The 20,268-nt window shown below is 40.6% G+C and overlaps 1 protein-coding gene across 1 annotated transcript; it reads right to left on the bottom strand.

Moving 5' to 3' along the window:
* Positions 1–1,754: 1,754 nt before the first annotated feature.
* On the bottom strand, positions 1,755–17,845 carry LOC106956945 (interleukin-1 receptor accessory protein-like 1; the record flags this gene model as incomplete). The annotated part of the gene is made up of 5 exons (XM_015048063.1): positions 1,755–2,749; positions 5,219–5,263; positions 8,406–8,576; positions 13,095–13,241; positions 17,677–17,845. Coding segments are annotated over 5 exons (1,257 nt in total), but the record flags the coding sequence as incomplete, so codon positions are not given.
* Between the last annotated feature and the right edge of the window lie 2,423 nt (positions 17,846–20,268).

Raw genomic sequence — 20,268 nt, 5'->3', positions numbered from 1 at the left:
TGTAAATATTTAGCCATTTACACTTTTCATGAGGTTGGTGTTGAAAGTTGTTTTACGGTGCCTTGCAAAAGAGTCTTTTCCACATTTTGTCATATTACAACCACAAATTCCTTTTCATGTAACTTGAAACTCATAGTGTTGCATAATTGTGAAGAGGGTGGAAATGTTTGTTTTTTAACTTTTCTTTTTCCAAATAAAATTTGAAAAGTGTGGCATGCATTTGCATTCCTTTTCTATTTGTATTTCGAGTTCAGCACCTCAGGTTTTGTAGTCTTTTACCTGGAACAATATCAGTTGTGTGGCGTTGTTGAAAAGAGGCCATAAGGTGTCCGATTTAAACTTTGCCACAAACTTGTAGAAGAAGGCTCTCTTTTTGACCAACATACAAAACTTTACATGGTGGAAAACCCTGACCATACCCTGACATGGTGGTGGCAGAATCATGCTCTGGGGACTGAATCCAGAATTTTTTTTTCCTTCCACTTCACAATTTTGCACTACTTTGTGTTGCTCTTTCACATAAAATTGCATAAAAAAAAAAATACAAAAATAAAAATTTGTGGTTGCCAAAATGTGACGTTTCAATGGGAGTGAACTCTTTTCAAGGCACTGTAGATGTTTTGCACATTAGGGAACACTGAGTGCCGCCTTCTGGAGGGAAACGTGAGAACCCTGGGAGTAGAACTCACCTGGGGAGGGGATGGGAAACAAACAGGGCTTTCATTTAGCAGGAAATGGAAATCTGAGACAATGATTTTAGCCCTGGACAGCCTTGTTTGGTCCTGTTGTGGAAACTGGGTTGAGTGACGATGGCTTTCTCCTTCACCCGCGCTGACATCATCGGTAGCTTCATCCCTACTAAACTGGCGGCGAGCTGCTGCAATGACAATGAAATCAACAAATGTGATAGAAAAAAGTCTGCTGAGCTGTGAGTGAATTCAAAATGTCAAAACCCCCGACTTCGCATGTTTGTATCATCTAACAATAAAAGACATTAATGAGTGATTTTTGTGAGCTAAGCAGTTCCACATAACAAAACGGGTTTTTTTTTAAAATCCGTTTTCCCAGTCGCTTCTATCAGAAACGTCATACATAGAACTTCTCTAAGCAAATATCCCTCAGTTACAAAAATATACTTTTCTTTTTTTTTCATAAAATAATACACATAGTTACTTTTCAGTGATATAATCTTCTGTTAAGGTAAATAGCAAGGTTGCTCTTTAAAAGGAAATGTCGCTGTGACGAGATAGTGATGTGAAGCCTAGCACCATAAGTCTTCTTTTCCCAAAAGCATTCATTATCAGAGTTGAAAAGCCAGTGCTGTCCCGTTGTCTGGACTCCAAATTTTGCATATTCTGGTTAAGCCCAAACCTATAACATCTCAGCCTTCTCCCGAGGGCTGTGACTCTAAACTGTCCCTCCCAAGAAATAAAAACCCCCATCAAAAGCATTAGAAACTACACCAGCCAACAAATTAGGATAAAGTTAACAACAGTTCTACCAACACATCTTACAGGCCATTGCTTCACTTTAGTACAAACTGAAAACAAACAAGGAAAATAAAGATTCCCAACTGATAAGGAAACGTAAAGAAACAAGTCCCAAACACTGTTGCTACAAAGAATTAGAAAAACGTATGTACAGGACCCTGTTTTCCTCGACTCTCGCGGTAAATTAGGACAGGTGTTGGCTTGTGTTACTTGAGTGTTTTTACAGGCATACAAAAAAATGTTCTCCTTGCTTCTTTTTTTCCCCCTCTTTTGTGGTTCAACTTTAATAAAAGCTCTTATTAGACTAAAACAATACAAGAATTTTTCAGCTCCGGTTTTGTCCACTGTGTCTGATGTTCCGTCCCTCCCGCCCCTCCCCAACATGTTGTCTCCTGGTGCAAATGTAACAGCAGCAAGTATCTTAGTGCCATTCAGCTCCGTCCGGCTCTGGTGGATTTGGGGTCCGACTGCCAGCGGCTAGTCCCCCCTGTGACGGATGTCGTCCGGACCCGGACCCTCCCGGCACCGACTCTGTCACCAGATTACGCTGGATATACTGGTCTCTCTGGGAAGCAGCGGCAGCATGGCGTTGTTGCCGTGGCCCTCCTCCATGCTCTGCTGGCGCGGCGACTTGGACTGCGGCCGCTGTCCGTTGATGAGCGTCATGGGGATGTTGCAGTAGGTGTGCTGGTTCCCCAGAGTCGAGAGAGCTGGCAGGGTGCCCCCCGGGGGTATGTCGTACTCGTAGCTGCGGTAGTAGTGTTTCTGCCTCATGGTGGTGTGGTAGGTGTTGTGGAACGAGGAGCGCAGCTCCGGATGGGCGGTGGCCATGGCCGTGGAAGTGGCCGCCGCCATGGAGATGGCCGAGACGGTCTGCAGCTCCCCGAAGGGACCCTGCTCGCTGACGTCCAGCGCCGGCTCGTGCGTGAGCATGGGCTCCGTGCGCCTGAAGGGCATCTCGTACTGCAGCTGCTTCCAGAACTTTGAGTTGAGCTTGTTGCTTTTGGGGCCCCGCCACTTGATGACGGTGAGGGTTTTGATGGTGTGTTTGAGGGCCTCCACTTCCTGGTAGTTCATGATGCCCCGCAGCTCGGCGCACTCGATCAGGATGACTTTGATCTCGCCGGTCACCAGCATGTTGCGTAGCCGTGTCTCCAGTTCAAAGATGCTCCACCCCCTCCGCACCACGTAGCTGGGTGTCATGACGATGATGAGTCGCTTGCTCTGGTCCACGCAGCGCGCTACGTCCTCGATGTAGGCTGGATCGACCGAGACAGAGAAACACATTCGTCACTTTGGCGGAAAACTCAAAAGCATTTGATCATTTCTGCTTCCTTATGTTTGTTAATCAACTAAACAGACTTAAAGCTAAACTTTGATGCAAATGTGAAAAACAATATTACACAGGGTACAAGAACTCTCTTTGGCCTCACCTCAAGTTTTTATAAGGCTACTCCATTATAGTTATCAAAACTTTATCAAGCATACAACTCTGATTTAACCATTCCACCATTTAGAAATGAATGAGTGTTAAATAACAGCCACACACAACACAGTTGTTAGTACCTCCTGCAAAGAGGAGTTGAAATAAATCAATCATTTACTGTAATAGTATAGTCACACTGAAAAGATTAAATACAACATTTCATTTCATGGATTTTTTTCAAGAAAATAACCAAAGTTAATGAGTAATTGTTAAAGTGACTTTGTGGGCAATTCTTGATATATGTAATTATCCAATGTAGTTATCCACAATTATACACAATTTAAAGGTTTAGTTTTTCAAAAACGTTCACTGAGATTACGCTACTGCATTTTATGGTTCTTATTTTTTCCCCAGAGGTGGCAAAAAACAAACAAACAAACAAACAAAAAAAAAAACCAGTCTGCATCTGTACTCTGCATTCAAAACCGAGACATTGAAGATTTCGGCCACACGTAGGCAGAAAACGGCGTGGGTTTACATTAGCTACTGCGGAGCCACTTCAGCTAATGGATGCGTCATCGGGCAGCAAACTGAGTGTTTTTGGTTTTCACATGTTGCCCCGAGTGTCAGGAGAAAGCGAAAGCATGAGAGAACGTCTGTGCGCGCAGCTAATGCTTGCTTTTAGGCTTTCTTGGACGCCACAGCAGCAGGTGGATGGGATAAAACCAGACTCCGTTTCTCCTGGTAATATCTCAGAGTGTCTGCTGGTCGCTACGCCAACCAACGCCACATTCCCTCCCTGGCCCGCTCTGCATACGTCGGAGAGTGAGCCGCTTCTCTTCTGTCATGCTGCGCCTGAGGCTGTCCAATGAGAGAAGCTCGATTAGAGTAAACTTGGGTTTGAAGTTGCCCTTTACTTCAACATGACAAGCCAGTCTCTGTGCTGTTTGGTAATTGGTCATCATGCTGTAATTCAACAGGACCCTGAGGCCAAATCTCCACTTCAAGGTCTGAGCCAGTTCACTTTGGGGATTTCTCTGTAGTATATCAGGAGGGGGAAAAAAACTAAAAAGGATTAATGGATACTCTACATTAGCTAATGAAGAGTGGCTTGATTTGATTTTTTTTAACTGACTGTAAATCTGCTGTTTCTAGATGCCGCCTGCCAGCCATTCATAACTTTAAAAATTAAATTTCCACCCTCTAAAGCCAAGGGAATACAATGTTTCTCTCTTCAGATCTGACAGATCATATTCTAGTGAAATAGCTCATAAAAATCACTGTTGTCTTTGAGTTTTTAATAAGCAGTTCCAATTAATTTACAACAGGAGAGTAATTCCTCTAACTTTTGTTAGCAAAACACATAAAGAAAAAAAGAGAAATTGTTAAAGCATTTAACGCATTGGGGTGTGATGATGCATCAAGTTTTATGATTACAATTATGATTACCCTCATTTTTAATCACAACGTCCCCATATTGTTTCTGCACTTCATCATCTTAGCTCTGAAAATAAACATCCGCTGTGGACATTGAGGGAAGGGAAAGATGGATGGACACGTGAAAGGAAAGGTGGAAGATAAGGATGCCACAACTGATAAAAGAAGGAAGATAGTGCAGGTCAAAACGATTAGGGGAAATGAAGAAAAAAAAAATGCAAAGAAGAGAGTAAGGACACAAAAACAGCGACTAGAGGAAGGAAAAGAAGAAGAAATCAAAGAGTGTCAAGGAAACAAAGGGAGGAAGAAAGGACACAATGGAGGAAATAAAAAGGAAGAAAAGGAAATGAAAGATGGAGGAACAAAACAAAAACAAGATGGATAAAAAGAAGTTAGCAAGGAATGAATCAGAAAAACAATCATTGAAAATACAATGCTATAGAATTTCATTTACGATTAAACAACATAATAAATTTGATCATATTGATGATTAAGCATCCATATAATTCACCAGAGTGATATAGAACTGCGAGCTACATAAAGGATTGTTTACAGGTGAATAAAGTTAAGGCTTTGATGGTTTATGAACAAAAGAAGGGACAAATTTATGTTTTACAATCTGAAAGTGTTCCAACAACAGGTCTAAAATATTGTGTTTCCTCAAAGTGGTATGGGTTTAATTGAGTTTGGGTTATGATTTGTGATGCACACATCAAACTGCTTGTCACATAAAAAACAGCAACATTTTCTGGCCAAACCACAGTTTTCTGTCTGTTAAATGAATAAAAATGAAAAGCTGTCACAGCATGTGCCAAAGGTTTGGTTGTCAACATATGTGGGAAAAAAATCTGGGTTGAAAAAGTACCTCTAAGTAGTCTTGTGTCATCCTGGAAATGATCATTGGTGAAACCTAAACAATAGATATTTACATTTAAAGGGTGATCAGAAGATTCGTGAGCAGGTGAAAACAGTGACGGAGATGTGGGGACTCTCCCCTGGCATAAACTGGATTTATCCACTGGTGCATAGACGGCGGCGATTGTTTGATAATCGCACTGCGCAGTTTATTCCAGTTTAATATGGGACATGAAGCATAAAAACGCAGAGGAATGCAGGTGGTAGGAGTTCAGCCAGGACTTCCGCTTCAGGAAAGTGCTGGAAGTACAGTGGCTCTCAAAAGTGAACACACCCCTGCGAAATTAATCTTTTTTGTTTTTCTAATGCAAAGAAATTGCGACCATAATTAATAACTCCAAAGCATCTTCCACATATACTCTAGAAAAGGGAAGAGCAGCTGGAAAATCAAACATTTTCATATAGTCAATTTTCTTTTTAACTATTACTGATGTCAGGTGTGAACTCAGAAAGAATGAATGCTGAAAAACAAAATCAAAAAGTGGAGGCTATGGATGTTTCTTTTAATGTTTCCTCTAATAAATGTGTTTTCGCCTGAATTGTACAGGACAAATGTGACGTTACATGTGGAAAAACTTCTGGTTTCAAGATTGGCAATTTACCAGGGGTGTGGAGACTTTTTAGATCCACCGCACATGGGATCCAAATGTTGAATTGTCCTCAGAGTTGACATGCCACTAAAACAAAACTCAGAAGGGTTGCTGACACACGGCGAACCCCCAAAAGGCACAAACTCTGTTTATGCATAACTCTGCCTTATACTGTGTTATATGAACTGTTCGGATGCTAATACGCTCCCACTGGGAGTCGAATGTTTATGCGTAGCAACAATAAAGCAGAAAGCAGCAGCACCACCGGGCTGAAATGGTGGCAAGCTGTGGTTGAGATTCCTCTCCGTCCTTGCATTTTTATGCCATTTTTCCCATATTACAGCAGTCCCAAACCTTCCCCCCTCCCACCAGTTTGCGAGCACAGCATCACAGAAACAGATTCAGTTTATAACCCTGGCACAAAGCCACTGACGGAACGCGTAATTAGTAATGGCGGCATGTGCGGGGAAGACAGGCAGATGCAAGTATTGAAATGGAGGCTAACAGCATAATGATATTATCAAACTCATCTGTGTATTGAGTTAATCAAAGATAAGCACGGGGCATGGAGAGATGCTCCATTAGGAATATGCTGTGGTAAAACATGCACTAATATCCATGCATAAAGAGATTCTGTAATGTGCAGCTGACACCATTACACAGCAGCATGCAGAGGCAGAGTCTTTGCAGAGCTGGATCTGGAATATGGACTCTAATCAGCAGGACTGTACCTTCTGCTGATTGTGTTTGAAAGGCAATGAAGGTTACTTTGGGTGCAACACGTTGGAAATGCTGCATGCCGCATTGCTTTTTAATTGGTCTTCTACTTCAGGTGAAGCATTTGGTGATTATTTTTTATTCTTCGGATTGTAGATATTTGTAGTGTGCGCACAAAAGTTGATTTATGATGCATAATTGGGCTTAGAGGTTTTCATACACAAGCAGCATTTCTGTTCTTTTTAACCATTCGGAGTGAAATAAGTGCACAACAAAACCTCAATGAATTTAGAAAACATTTGAATTTATTGCTTCCTTATTTGCTTTTATTAATTTCATCTTGTTGGAGCTTAATGAGGTTTGTTTTACGCGTGCATTTTGAACCCAGTGCAATATTCTTTGGTTTTAAGCAACTAAAAAGCCAACAAATGTTTAACTATTTGGCATTCGTTGACTCCAAATACGCCTCTCTCTGTAAAAACAAACTAGTAAATGAAATTGGACTGCAAAAGTGGGGATGGTGTTAAGGTTTGTGGATGACCCATGACCTCAGGCATATTGAAAATATGCTTGCAAGCAGAATCAGTGGCAGGAAACCAACACATTTAAATGAGCTCCATCAATTCTGCCAAGAAGAAGTCCAGTCAGAACAGCTTGTTGATGGCAACAAGTGTTTTGTCTGAAACTTGCAAATAGACAGATATCTAAAATTACAAGAGATGTATGTATGTATTTAAGCCTGGATGTAAAATTTTACTCTGTGTGGATAATAAATGATTCATAAATTCAAACATGTGCAATAAAGTGTTGTTTTTGTAAACCACTGCAGTTGCATTTTGTATTTTTGTTGAAATTAATTAATAAAACTCATTAAATTAAAGATTTTCATGCTAACATACTAACACAAAATGTATATTGGGCAGTTGGGGTCTCTTTCTTAAAATGTAATTTCAAATCTTGTGTGTGTGAAAGAGGGAAAAATATATATATCCAAGACTCATAAGACTCTAAGGAAGATTTAAATATTGTTCAATATACAGAAAATATGCATGTGAAAGATTAAACAAAATAAAACAATAATAAAACCATTAAATTAAGCTAAAAAAGATAACGTATCAAAATAACGTGAAATCAAACAAAAGTAAAATGAAAAATACTTTTTCAAACTTCAAGTTTATGTTTCTACATCAGAATTCTTAAATATTGAAAACAAAAATGATGAAAATGTTCATGGTTTAAGCTCCTACTTTTTGTTTATCAACATCTAATATAAAAACTTGTTAAAAAAGATAAAAACATGTAATTTAGAAATTAAAAATAGTCTGCCTAACTTTATTTTTATCCATGAGGATCCAATGTTCAATGGAAACGTACTAAGTTTACATAATTTTAAAAGATAATTTTTTAGATGTATTATTGTAATTCCAGTCTTAGACCTGAGATTACAAGGTGTAATTTGGGAAGCATGCATTTAAAAGTTATATTTTGTCATTTTTGCAAACTGAAAAGTAACTTCTAAGGTAGCTGTCTCTTTTGTTTCTGTAAAAATGGTCAAATTCAGACCTCATCAGGTTTTAGCACTCCTAGAAACAAAAAAAACGGATCCACCTCAGTCGGGCTCGTGGTTAGGAAAAAAAAATAAAAAATTCGGGATGATCAGAAATGAAAAACCGATGGTGCTCCTTCATGTCTTTGTTATGCAACGGCACAAACGCATAACAAGAAGCCAACAAAACACGGCATCGCCACCGCACCGACAACAGCTACACGAGCAACACCAAGCCACAAGACATAGGACACAACTTGACATCGCCATGAGAGAGAGCTTACTTCCTGTGGGGATCAAGTCCCTGTCTGGAATGAAGAGTTTATACCCATAATGCTTCTCCAGGACGTCAGGGAGGATCTCCAGGGCAAAGCGCTCCTCCTCTCTGGTCTCCTGGCTCCACTGGTCCGGGTCCACTTTGGTGTAGGACAGGTAAGCGTCATAGTCTTTGTTTTCTGCAAGCAGATGGACGTGAAACCATCAGTGGCAGCTTAAATCAGTGAGTTATACAAACCATCATTGCTTTTATACAATTCAAACTGGGCCATAAATACACTCTGTTCCACCTCAGATGCTCATAATCTGTTTTCATACGGGTGCAGACAGCTCTATCATTCACGGGGAGTTTTTCATCGAGACAGGGCGCCTCCATCCCGCTGACCTCTGGGCACCTCTGCCCATCCGAGCTCTTTTCATTACAGCTCAGACCCAACTGACAAATTATGTTACCTTGATGGCTATTGTGCCCTCTGCAGGCAAAAACAAATTAGAGCTAAACGCCCGGCTCCGCCTGCTCAGCCCCGCCGTCGCGTGGCGCTGCTCCATCACCCACGTGAAAGCGGAGATTGATGATGGATCTGAAAGTAGTGAGCTGGGAGATGGAAAGTGAGCCGGGGAAGGAGGAGTTTATGTGTCTTCTTAAGCTTAAAGCACAACAGTAAAAGAATAAATCAGGAGAACGGAAGACGGGGAGATATCCCAGGGCTTCTATTGGAACGGAGATAATGGCTTCTGACTCCACGGCAAAACAACCAAATCACTTGGAGCGTGTCTGCCACAACCCTAAACCTGCTCACTGGTTTCGACGTGGTTTGTAAAGGAGCAAGAAACGCTTTCGAAATGTGTACATTTAATATTTATTTTGTAAAAGAAATGTTTGATTTGTGAGATTCTGCAAGCGCACACACTTGAACAGTTCTGTGCTACAGATAATACTTATAATCTAGGCCAAAAAGTTTGATTTTGGTCTCATTTATTTAACATGTTAAAGACATTAAATATTGCAACAACAGTCATGAAGATTTTATTCGGTTTGGCTTTTGAAATGGAGTGATTCACATACCAGAAAAGAAAAAAAAAGTGTTATAACACCATTTTAAAAAGATAAAAGAGAAAAAACCCATTGAATTCATCGACCTCTGTGTTTGAATACAGACAGAAAGTGGCTTTTGGATTATAATTGTCATGTTTTTTTGTTTTTTTCAAAAGTGTACCCTCACTGATATTTACACCTGTCACACCCAAACCAAGCCGTAGGAAATCCTTCCAGAGGTAAAATCTTAGAAGAGCAGATTTCGGAGCTCAAAGATCCCGTCGTCATTTCGACTCTTGTTCTGCTGCTTTATTGCACAAGCCACATACACGTCTCGTTCGGATGGAGCGTGTTCAGAGCAGCATTTCCATTTCGCCTCCGTTAATATCCTTTCCATTTTACACTTGAGCCTCTCTCAGGAGCTGTGAGATTGTCAACAAGATTCACTCACTTCCCAGAGGGTAATCTTGATATTTGGCAAGTGCACACCACTCTTACATGACGCCCCGTAATGAATCTATCTTGTTTTTATAACGTGCAATTCATTTTACAGCACCGGGGACATGTAAAAATAATTGAAATGTAACCTCACTTAGTATAACTAACTCCGAGGCATAAATCTCTGTCTCTGTTTTTTTTCTCTGCTAGCATTTAAACAAATGCTGTGTAGGCAGATCAAGGGCTATTTTAGTGGAGGTGATTCACTCATCGGTAGAGAAAAACAGAGAGGAGAGAAAGCCTGACCCCCTCCTCCTCCTTCTCTAATTCCCCTCCAGCATCTTGAGAAGTCACTATGAGAGAAAGCTGTGGGATCTACCTACAAAACCAAAAGCCCACGTATCTCTGACGCGCCGCACGTGCGCTTCAGGTGCGTGCACGTGCGCTGACAGCCCACAGTTAAACGGAGAACTCTTGAACTTCCTGTGAAAAGTGTCAGGAGAGTCGAGGGCGTAAATTTCTGCTGCAACACTCCCTTGCAAGACTTCTGTTTCTTTTTTTTTTTTAAACTAAATCATTCAAAGTCTGATATCATAGCAAACCTATAAATCAAAGGGACTGGGATAAATATGGCCTTTAATCATTTTTCACTTCAAATGTCCCTACTTTTCTTGCAGACTCGAAGACTCCATGTCTACATGTCCTTTGAACATATCAAAGGAGTAGCAGCTCAGCCATTCATCACACAAGTATGAGTTCTAAATCAGCTTAACCACTTTCAAACATTAAATAGAAAAGTGTAGTATATTAGTTCTTGTTTAAAGCTCAGACAAATCAGGTTTTATTACAGAATTCCAACCAGCCTTAAAAAAATGGTATAAAACTCTATAACTCCACATCTAGGAGCCACAGTCAGCTGTGCCAAACTTTTCCTCGCGGACAATAAGCAGCGGCATACGCACATCTAATATGCATTAGAGTCGCCATGTGTGCAACAAAACTATTAGCGCTTTGCATCTCCAAACTGTACTTAACACCGAGGGAGCCTCATCAGTCCTCGCTGCCTTGACAACGATGACATTCGTATTTATGGCGCAGTGTTGATGAGCTCCCACCTCTTTGTCAAGCCCAGCTCGCCTGTTGTCATCATGAAGCCTATTATTGATTCTGGTGACACCCACACAATGTGACAAGTGAGCGCTCTTTAACTAAATTGCATCGCTGACAAATAGCTGACAGTCCATCCTATTGTTGCGCGCAGCTTACAATTTTACATCTGGCAGAGGAGGGCGTTCAATTAGTGCTTGGAGTGGCCACGATCAAATGCTGGCACTTTCTTGGCAGCTCGTGTGGGGCTCTGCAGGAGAAAACCACATCTCTGTGCACTGGCTCGAAGCCTTTATTGATGAGGAGTACCAGTCTGAGCAAATATATCTTATATGTATCTGTTTAGCAGATGCCACGGTGCGTTGCATAAGTGCTCTTGTCTTGAGGTTTTCCACATCGAGTTGTAGTACTCTATGAAGGCTTCTGAGGTTTGTTGGAGAACATCAGAGCAGGGCTGAAACTAACAATTATTTCAGTAATCGGTTAATCCCTAGACTATTCTAACGATTAATTGATTAATCGGATAAAAAAAATGGACTACAGACTTTTCCTCTAACCGATTAAGCATTTTCATACAATGTTAGAGCAGCAACTAAGGATTATTTTAGTAACCGATTAATTGATTATTACTTTGATTATTATTAATCAATTGCTAAGTTAGTTGACGATTGCTTCAATAATTGATCGATCACGATTAATCCACTTAATCATTTCAACCCTACAAAAAGCATCGCAAGGACCCCTGTTTGAGTCAGAGTTAGAATTAGAAATGTATGTTCACATTCAATCTATATCATCATTTTCATTTCACTTCATGTATCTCAACCAGATAAAAATCTTGGCAAATACGTTTTAATTGTAATGTGATAAAATGTGAAAAAGTTCATCCCAGTGTAGATGGGATCTTGGTTCCTTATCTACGCTGAGAGACTAAACAGTCCCGTTTAATCATTTGCACTTATCTACAGGAAACTGCTACTCTGAGGTGGCAGGCAGAGTGGAGATCCATCAGACCACGGCGCAGGGATCTCTGGAGTGCCGTGCGACATTGGACCTGATCCCCTTCTTCTAAGGAATAAATTGATAATCTTTCTCTCTTTATCTCTCTCTCTCTCTCTCCTAGCACTCGCTCTTGTAGCCCAATTAAAGACGACAACTGTTTGGCTTCGGGTTCAACGGCCAAAATTCTTCTTTTTGGGGTTCCAACAAAGCCAGAGGTAACGGTGTTCAATAAACTGTCACAAATATTTCTCCCTCTTATCAAATATAACTCTCCAGCTGCTTCTTCTCCCCCACTTTGCAAAAACCCTGCAGCCTCTCCGAGCTAATCTCATTCCTCCTGAATTCATTGCTGTGCTGGTCCTACAGAGACTCATTACAGGGGAATCAAATTAAAACTTGCTCCTTGTCTCAGTTTGATGCATTCTCAAGCTAAGACTCATCCACCAGGTCCAATCAAAGTTTATTTTTTTTCATTTTGCCACTGCTGATGAGGTCTGAGAGTTAATGTTTTTGTCTGGCACAGGGGTAGTGTTTTGATTTGCTTTATAGTGAGTGTTTAGCACAATATATTGCCCCCCAAACCTTCATTTTTTTTTTTTTTTAAGAATCCTTCATTTTGTGCGACCGTGTAAGCCGCTCAGTTTGTTTTTCTTAAGAAAATCTGCAGCTGTTAACATTATTCAAGTAACACGATGTGCGTACGCTGAAAACCGAGGCTTTATTCTGTATCAGTCGGTGGTTGGCGAGTTGCTTCCTGCTCTTCGGGGGACAGCACAGTGAATATTTAGCAGTTTTTATTTAACCGCTCCAGCGGGAGAAGGTGAAGAAGATTCCCTAAACCCGAGAACTAGATGAAATTATGCAAGGCTTTTCAGTTGGAGCCAATGAGTCATTCGAGCTCAAGCCGCATTTGCATAAAAATGGAGCCACCTGCGGCTTTATGACTTGATAAATAGCCCAGGTGCTTTCTAAATAAAAATAAATCTGCGCGTCGGAGCATCTCCGACACTGGTCACGACTGGGATTCGGTTCCTGTTTTTGGGAAGGGAAAGTGGTTTTATAGCAACGCGAGGGGCTTTTAGAAATCACACAGGTGACGGCGTGTGCATCTTACCTCCATCAATGTCCTCACTGCCAAAGTGGTTCCTATAGAAGAGCATGAGCTCGATCCTGTAGCACTTGTAGAGGGTCACCAGGCAGATCAGCAGCAGCAGGATGGCCCCCAGACCTCCAGCCAGCTCCACTGTGTACATCAGCTCAGCTGGTAGAGAAAAACACTTCTATGTTGGTATTTCCAAAAAAAACAACAACAAAAAAACAATATTTGAGTATTTAAAGCAAAGTAACACAAAGAAAGAAGGAAAGAAAAGCTTATGCTTTTAAAATAATTTAATTGATCTTAAATGTCTTTATCAGTAACATTTTATTTCTTTCTGAAGATGCAAGTTTTACAGTTTTCTTTTCTTCAGTTTTTTTTTTTTCTCATTTTTGGCCATGTGATTAACTCTGAATGAAGCATAAAAGTAGGCAGAAAATGTGTTTGTGTTGTGTGTCAGTATTTGTCATCAGTGAGTGCAAGAAGAACTTAAGGAGAGAAAAGAAAATGAGGAAAGCGAACGCACTGCCCTTGGTTTATAACTTCTCGGTGTTGCTTAAAAATGTTGAAAAGTCTCCAATTTTTAATAGGCAAACCTTGAGCTTTTGATTTAATTCCACATACAATTTCTTCTTAAAAAATAACAGATTCGCATCATGTTTTTGTGTTGATCTCGGTGGGGATTTAGCTCTGTTCTCCTGTAAGCTCAAAGCTCAAAGTGTCATCCTAAATCGTCCAATTATTTTCAGTCACTTACTGAACATTTTTTTACTGCTCAGAAACTCTGAAAACCATCAGAACCATAATCAAAGAACATAAGAGACGCTTAAATTGTGCAAAAAATGATAGCGGTATTGCAACATTTACTCAGTTTTGAAGTCTCTGTAGGACAGGTTTAAAATCTAAACCTAAAAATCTAGCTGGATTGAAAATGTGCACTCAATTTCCCATTCCTGATCCTTGGATCAAGTTGCTCAAGTCTACCAGCCTCTTAAATAACAAAATAAAGCTACTGAAGAAATAACTGATACCTTTTATTTCTGACTCTTTACATGCTCTCCTCAAGTTTGCTTGAACGGCGTGAACACACTCTCTTTATTCTCTTTAAGCTGAAAATAAAGTTTTCTTCTTTGAGATCCAACAGCCTCTCCTCTCAGTCGTTTCCTCCACCTGATGGTTTCTCTCTGCTCCTTTAGACAAGCGCATTTGCATCCGACAGCTGCGGATCCAAACGTAATCGATGTAAAGGTAACACACGATGCCATCATGACGGATAAGAAAGGCGCCAGCGGCTAATGGGGAAGGACTCCGTGTTTGTGAAAGTGTTTTTTATGCATCGACCGGGGCCGCAACCCCCTTCACTCTGTGTTTGTGTCAGTTTTTCTTGTTTCCCCTCTCCATCTTTCCAACATTGCTCATTCTGGCTTGATTGGATTCGGATGCCACATAACTCAGAGCCGAATGAAAGCAGAAAGCTGCTCCTATGCCTGTCATTTAAAGCCTCCTGGCTCGACTCGGATAATAAAAAAAACTCGCGCCGGGGCAACCGGTGCGACAATGGCACGTGACAAATTGCGCTGCCAAACTTATGAAGATTGGTTGCGCGTGTGTGTAAAGCTGTGAAAACGGCAAAGCGCTCAGGTGGTTGCTGAATCACCTGACGGATCGGAGCAGTTTGGCAGGACCTCATGAAGAAGTGAAACAGATCTTCAGAGATCTTCTCTTGGTTTTATAGTACATTACTTTAGATTATGTCGGTGATGCCTTTAACAACGACAGGAGACGGTGTGGTCAGTGTTTGTAGAGAGGAACCCAGATATAGTCTGGCTGCTAAATCGGACAATTTTCAACTCAAACGCTCCTGACCGTTCAGTCGGAAAATCAAAAATCCAAACCACATTTACTCCCACAAGAAATTACACATCAGGCTCAAAAGTTAATCAGCATTGTGGAGGCTTGTCTTCAGCTTATTGTACTCCTCACTCTTAAGGAGGCGTATGAGTCTGGGTGGTAAGACGTATCGAAAGGATTTGAAAAGATTTCAAATTCATTGCTGCTTTTTCTTTCTTATGTAGAAGTTTGAATACTCTTTAATTAAACAAAGAGGCCATGCTGGCAACACCGGCTTTGAACGCTCATGGTCTGAAATAGAGATCGAAATTCGCTAAAAGTGCTACTGGCAGGTCAAAACTGGAAATCGAAATCTGATTGCTGCATTTCTGACAGGTTTGATCATGACTCTCTTTCAGATCTTCTTACTTTTGTCTGATGACATTCCGGTTCAACTTTTCCTCCCAGCCACGCCTCACAGATTCCCTGGCTGACCGCGGCGCTGCATATACGTCTAACCACGGACGGAGAGGACTCTCCCATGCGTCGCGATCCATCACTGGTGCGCGTTTAACCTCTTTGTGGTGAGCGATGCTCGCCTCCCTGCAGTGGATTTCAAGCTGACAGCTCCCATGATGAGGGATGATGTTCCTGAAAGCTAACGAGCATGGCCTGCTCCGCCTCATCACGCCTGTCTGTTGATGACCTTCAGCCATCTGAACTCACCAATGGGCATTTGAGTGCGTAAGTTCAAAAAAAAAAAGACAGAGAAAAAGCAAACAAACTCGAGGCAGCGTGACTACAGGTTTCACCATCCTCCTCTGGGCTCAGCTGGATCTCCTCTCGGTCCTGGCAATCATCCTGATTTGCTTGATTTCTCAGAGCGAGGCGCTGCGGCTAACGAGCATTGCTAAAAACTCCACTCCTACCACATATTTAATTCAATGTCCTCTCCACCTCTCCCTCCGTCCGCCTGCCTTTTTGCGCAGCCTGATTCTCGGCTCCACTGTGTGGACCTCATATGGAGCCAGCTGCTTTTCAAGCTGCAAAGATTACAGTGGAGGAGGAAAATTCCTCCCTGCCTGGAATCCATATTGTAGCAACGCTGCAGAGGGACAGATTAAGACAAATTAGCTCCCAACGACTAAAAGACTGGATATGATTGAGCCGCATGGAAGAGGGCTATTCATTACTTCCTCTCCCTCTTTTTCTGCTTCTCTCTGACAAGGGGGAAGCATGAAATGATGAAGAACAGTCCAAAAAATTAGGAAAGCGCTGTACAATTAGTATTTCCCCCCCCCCCCCCCTTATAAACCATGAATACAAATATATTTTATTGGGATTGAACAACACAAAGTAGTCAATAACGGTATATGTTAGGGCTGATCAGGCCAACACATCAAAGTGCTTAAATCTAAACCATGTAGCTGTGGCTAAATGTTTCGGATTGTTGTCTTGCTGGATTGCAAATTTTCTCCAAAGTCTCAAGTCCTTTGCTACCTCTAACTGCAAAGGACTTCTTCAAAGTTTACACATACTTTGACTCTATTCATTTTCAGACATCCCAGTACAACTGTTACTTGTCCTATTGACAGGTTAACCCTGGTAACCATGGTGATTACAGACCACAACCACTTGCTAACAGCTAAAAATACTTGGGACCTCCTAAAAAAGCCTATATCTGCCTATTTTAATAGTTCAAACACCAACTATACCCTAATTTTCTTTGGGGTATCAGAATAAAGGGGGTTGAATACAAATTGAAGCCCCACAGTTTGAAATATGTTCGCCACACACTTAAGGCACCACTTTGTGCTAATGTGCCATGTGAAATCATACAATATTTACACTGAAGACAGAATTTGAAAAAAGTTCAATGGATCTGAAAACTAGCATAGCGCTATATGCTAATGTTGCTTGCATTATGAGGGGATCAGGACTTGAGAGTCAGGCTTTGTGCGCTGCTGCTGGCGATGTTTGCGTTTTCCGTGTGAGGGATCCAAAAGCATGTCAAATCAAACGAGCGAAATAATCACATTCACTTTGAGCTTCAAGAGCCGAAGACACTGTGATGCCTTTTTAAAAGTGATGTAAACACTGAGCAGTCTTAAAAAATGCACCAAAACCAAACGCACACACTCACAAAAAAAAGAAAAAAGAAAAAAAAAAAAAACTCAGAAAATACAGAAACGAGATGATTCCTTGCAGTCTTTCCATCCTGCGAGGAAGAGGCTAATCTGCAGCAGTTTATTTTCAGATTCCAGCATGCAGCATAAGCCCCTTTAATATAGCAAATGGAGAGGAACTGGGCTGGCATCAAAGTTAGATCCAAGGCTTCCAGCTTTAAAGAGAGGAGGAATATCTTACTATGTTAATGTATTCTATACCGACAACTTAAAGGCTGCAGAGAAATTCCCCAACGTATTTTAAGTAAGGACACTAAAATAATCTGCATCCCTGTTTTAAATTAGCATGAAATAATGTTAAAAATAAAAGAAGTGGCTATCAAAGTGATGTTTTATGTGTTAGTTGGGGTCAGACAGTATGTTAAGTATAATGTTACCATAAAGGCCTGGTTTTTGAAGCTGAGGTGAATAAATATGTTTTATTTTTGCACTGTCCGCTATAGTTTCCTGTTATTTTCTCAATAAGGCAGGAAACAAATCGTCAGTTCCCACAGCACTAACTATCAAGCCTGTCTTCTCATTTGTTTGATTTATGTTTAAAAAATAAATAAATAAAAAATGACGCTCCAGATGTTTCGGCTCACCCTTCTTGATGAGTTTGACGTTTGCTTGCCGCCGCCCGTTGCTGTTCTCCACGTAGCAGGAGTAGTTGCCGAAGTCGCTCTCCTCCAAGGAGTCGATGGTCAGAGAGATGGAAACTTCCTGCTCTCCGAGGTGCTCCCGGATTGTCCTGCAGGGGGCAGCACAGAGCTCCTAAATATTGTGTTTGAGCATAAATGATAATTTCTTTTTTTTGCATCGCCTTCGGTCAGTAAAACAAAACAAACACACAACAAACATTCAAAAAAAGCATCAGTAATGCTTCAAACATATCCCCAAAAAGAGAATGGCTGCAAGGTTTAGATCAAAGCAGCTTCTGGCAGTCTGTGTTTAAGCAGTCTGATTGAAAAAGAATGAAAAGAAGAAAACAGAGTAATCAGGCAGCACACAGAGCAGAAGTTGTGCTTTAAATGTTGCAGGTTTGCTTGATGATGACAGATTCCAAACAATGTTGGATCAGACGTTCCGTAAAAACAGAAATAAGATAAAGAGGCAGCTATGATTTATTTAAGGAAAAAAAAAAAATCAGATTCTTTCTGACAAACAGAGGTTTCCCTAATAGGAATCTGAGATGTACCAGCAGTGTGTGGATCAGAATGTCTATATATTCTGACCTTATAAATTTTCATACCAGGCATATTCGCATTTCAATAACAGGCAGAGCTCCTGAAATGTTTTGGATTTCCTTCTGCATTCAAGTCAAATACTTATCAGGTCTACCTGGTGGCAGAAACCAAGCTAAGAATTATTATAAAATGCTGGACTCAACTTTCTGAAAACGATTAATCTCAATTGATTCATGAATTCACAACGGGGTATGAAATTTTCACATAGGTTCAGGACGGTTTCAAAAGCTTTTTTCACTTATTGAAAATCATAATTTGAAACATTTAAGTGATGCTGTATCTTAATGCTGTAAATTATTCCATATGGACACTCATCTGTATTTGTTACAGTGTAGATGCGGGTTTGATAAAAAAAAAAAAATAAATAAATGTGGAAACATGTCTGTTTAAAAGGATTTCAAGGGCAGTGTAACCGGAGACAAAGGTTACTAATAATAACTAATAATAATAATAATAATAATAATAATAATAATAATAATAATAATAAACATCATTAAAACATTGTTGAGGTTTCCAGCAGGACGTCTTGTTAATTATTCAGAATTAGTTCCAAAAACCAACCAACACCATCTTATATTGTAAAAGCAATCATAATAAACTTTTGGGGGGGAAAAGGCATGAAACAAGAAAACATTAGCACAGAAAAAGCAGTATCTTACCTGCGGGGGTGCAAAAGCAGCTAATATGTATGAGCAGATAACCTTTTTAAGGCTGCAAAAAAATTACAGCTATTTCAAACTTCTGTTTAATGATGCATGGGGCTAATAGTGCAAAAAGGTGTGAGTGCCACTTAGGCATTCATCTCCTGCCTACTGCAGGGCATTTGCATATGAAAACTCATCTCATTCTTGTTGATCAATGAACGGACTAAATAAAGCAGACTGTGAAGCGCTGGGTATATATGAGGACAAACTACAATGCGGCCGCCGCTGCCATGGCAATGTCTTACATTAGCTGCACAAAATGTGGCTAATAAGTGGAATCCCACAGAAAATATCACTCTGCAGTGAATTTCTTTTATTGAGCATATACAAAGAGGGACCATTACAAGCAATTATTTTACAGCTACATGTGCAAGCTGCTCATAAAACCTAATAATGAAGAACTGCTTTTTGTAGAGGAACAAAAATGGGAGCAACTAAAGTTGGGTTATAGAAGCATGAGTGTGAAACTAATTTAGCCTCTTTTTTTTTTTTTCTTGGTTCCTGTGAACACATTGTTCCACATTGTGAGGCCAGTCAGGCAGTGACGCAGGACTTCACCTCAAGGTTGGGACACAGAGTCCAACTGATGGCTTTTTAAAGACTACGGCGGCAGCCGTGTGTGACACAACATAGACTGAAGTGGAGCAATAGGAGCTGGGGAGAGTAAAACAGAATTTATCATTCTTGTTGGTGAAAGTCTTTTCTAGAGAGAAAAATGTTCCACGAAAGGAGGAGGCACGCAGCATAAGCTCACCCACGCCAAAAACTGGCAGGCGAAACGCTTGAAAGTCAAGGATGCTGGTTAAGTTAAAGAAACCAGAGGAGAACGAGTTCAGGAGAAAAACGGGATGGACTCAGGTTTGTGATTTGTTTTCATATCTTTGGGTTCTGGCATTATGCAGTGGTTTAAAAACAGAAAAACCTGTGATGTCTGAGTAGGTTACAGAAGTTCCCATCAAACACTTTCCCAAGCTGCATGACAAAAGTATTTGCAGTTACTTGCTTTCCAGTTGCAACTCTTTCCTAAACACTATTTTTGTGCATGATTAAAAGTTAAACTATCATCAAATTCAGATACCTCCAGAGCTACTGTTCTCTTATTACCTGTTTTTGTCCCTTGCTATCTCAGTGTTGACAAATTTTAATTTGAATCAAACCACAGCAATCAAAACAAAGCATTAGGACAGGATTACCAAGTCATGCATCGTTTGTTTTAAGGTTCATCTCCTATGAATGCATAGGTTTT

Source organism: Poecilia latipinna, unplaced genomic scaffold (assembly GCF_001443285.1).
Source record: "Poecilia latipinna isolate Pla-1442-1.1 unplaced genomic scaffold, P_latipinna-1.0 Scaffold859, whole genome shotgun sequence".
Lineage (NCBI taxonomy): Eukaryota > Metazoa > Chordata > Actinopteri > Cyprinodontiformes > Poeciliidae > Poecilia > Poecilia latipinna.
The sequence above is the reverse complement of the archived record's forward strand: the minus strand, read 5'-3'. Positions and strand labels throughout refer to the sequence as shown.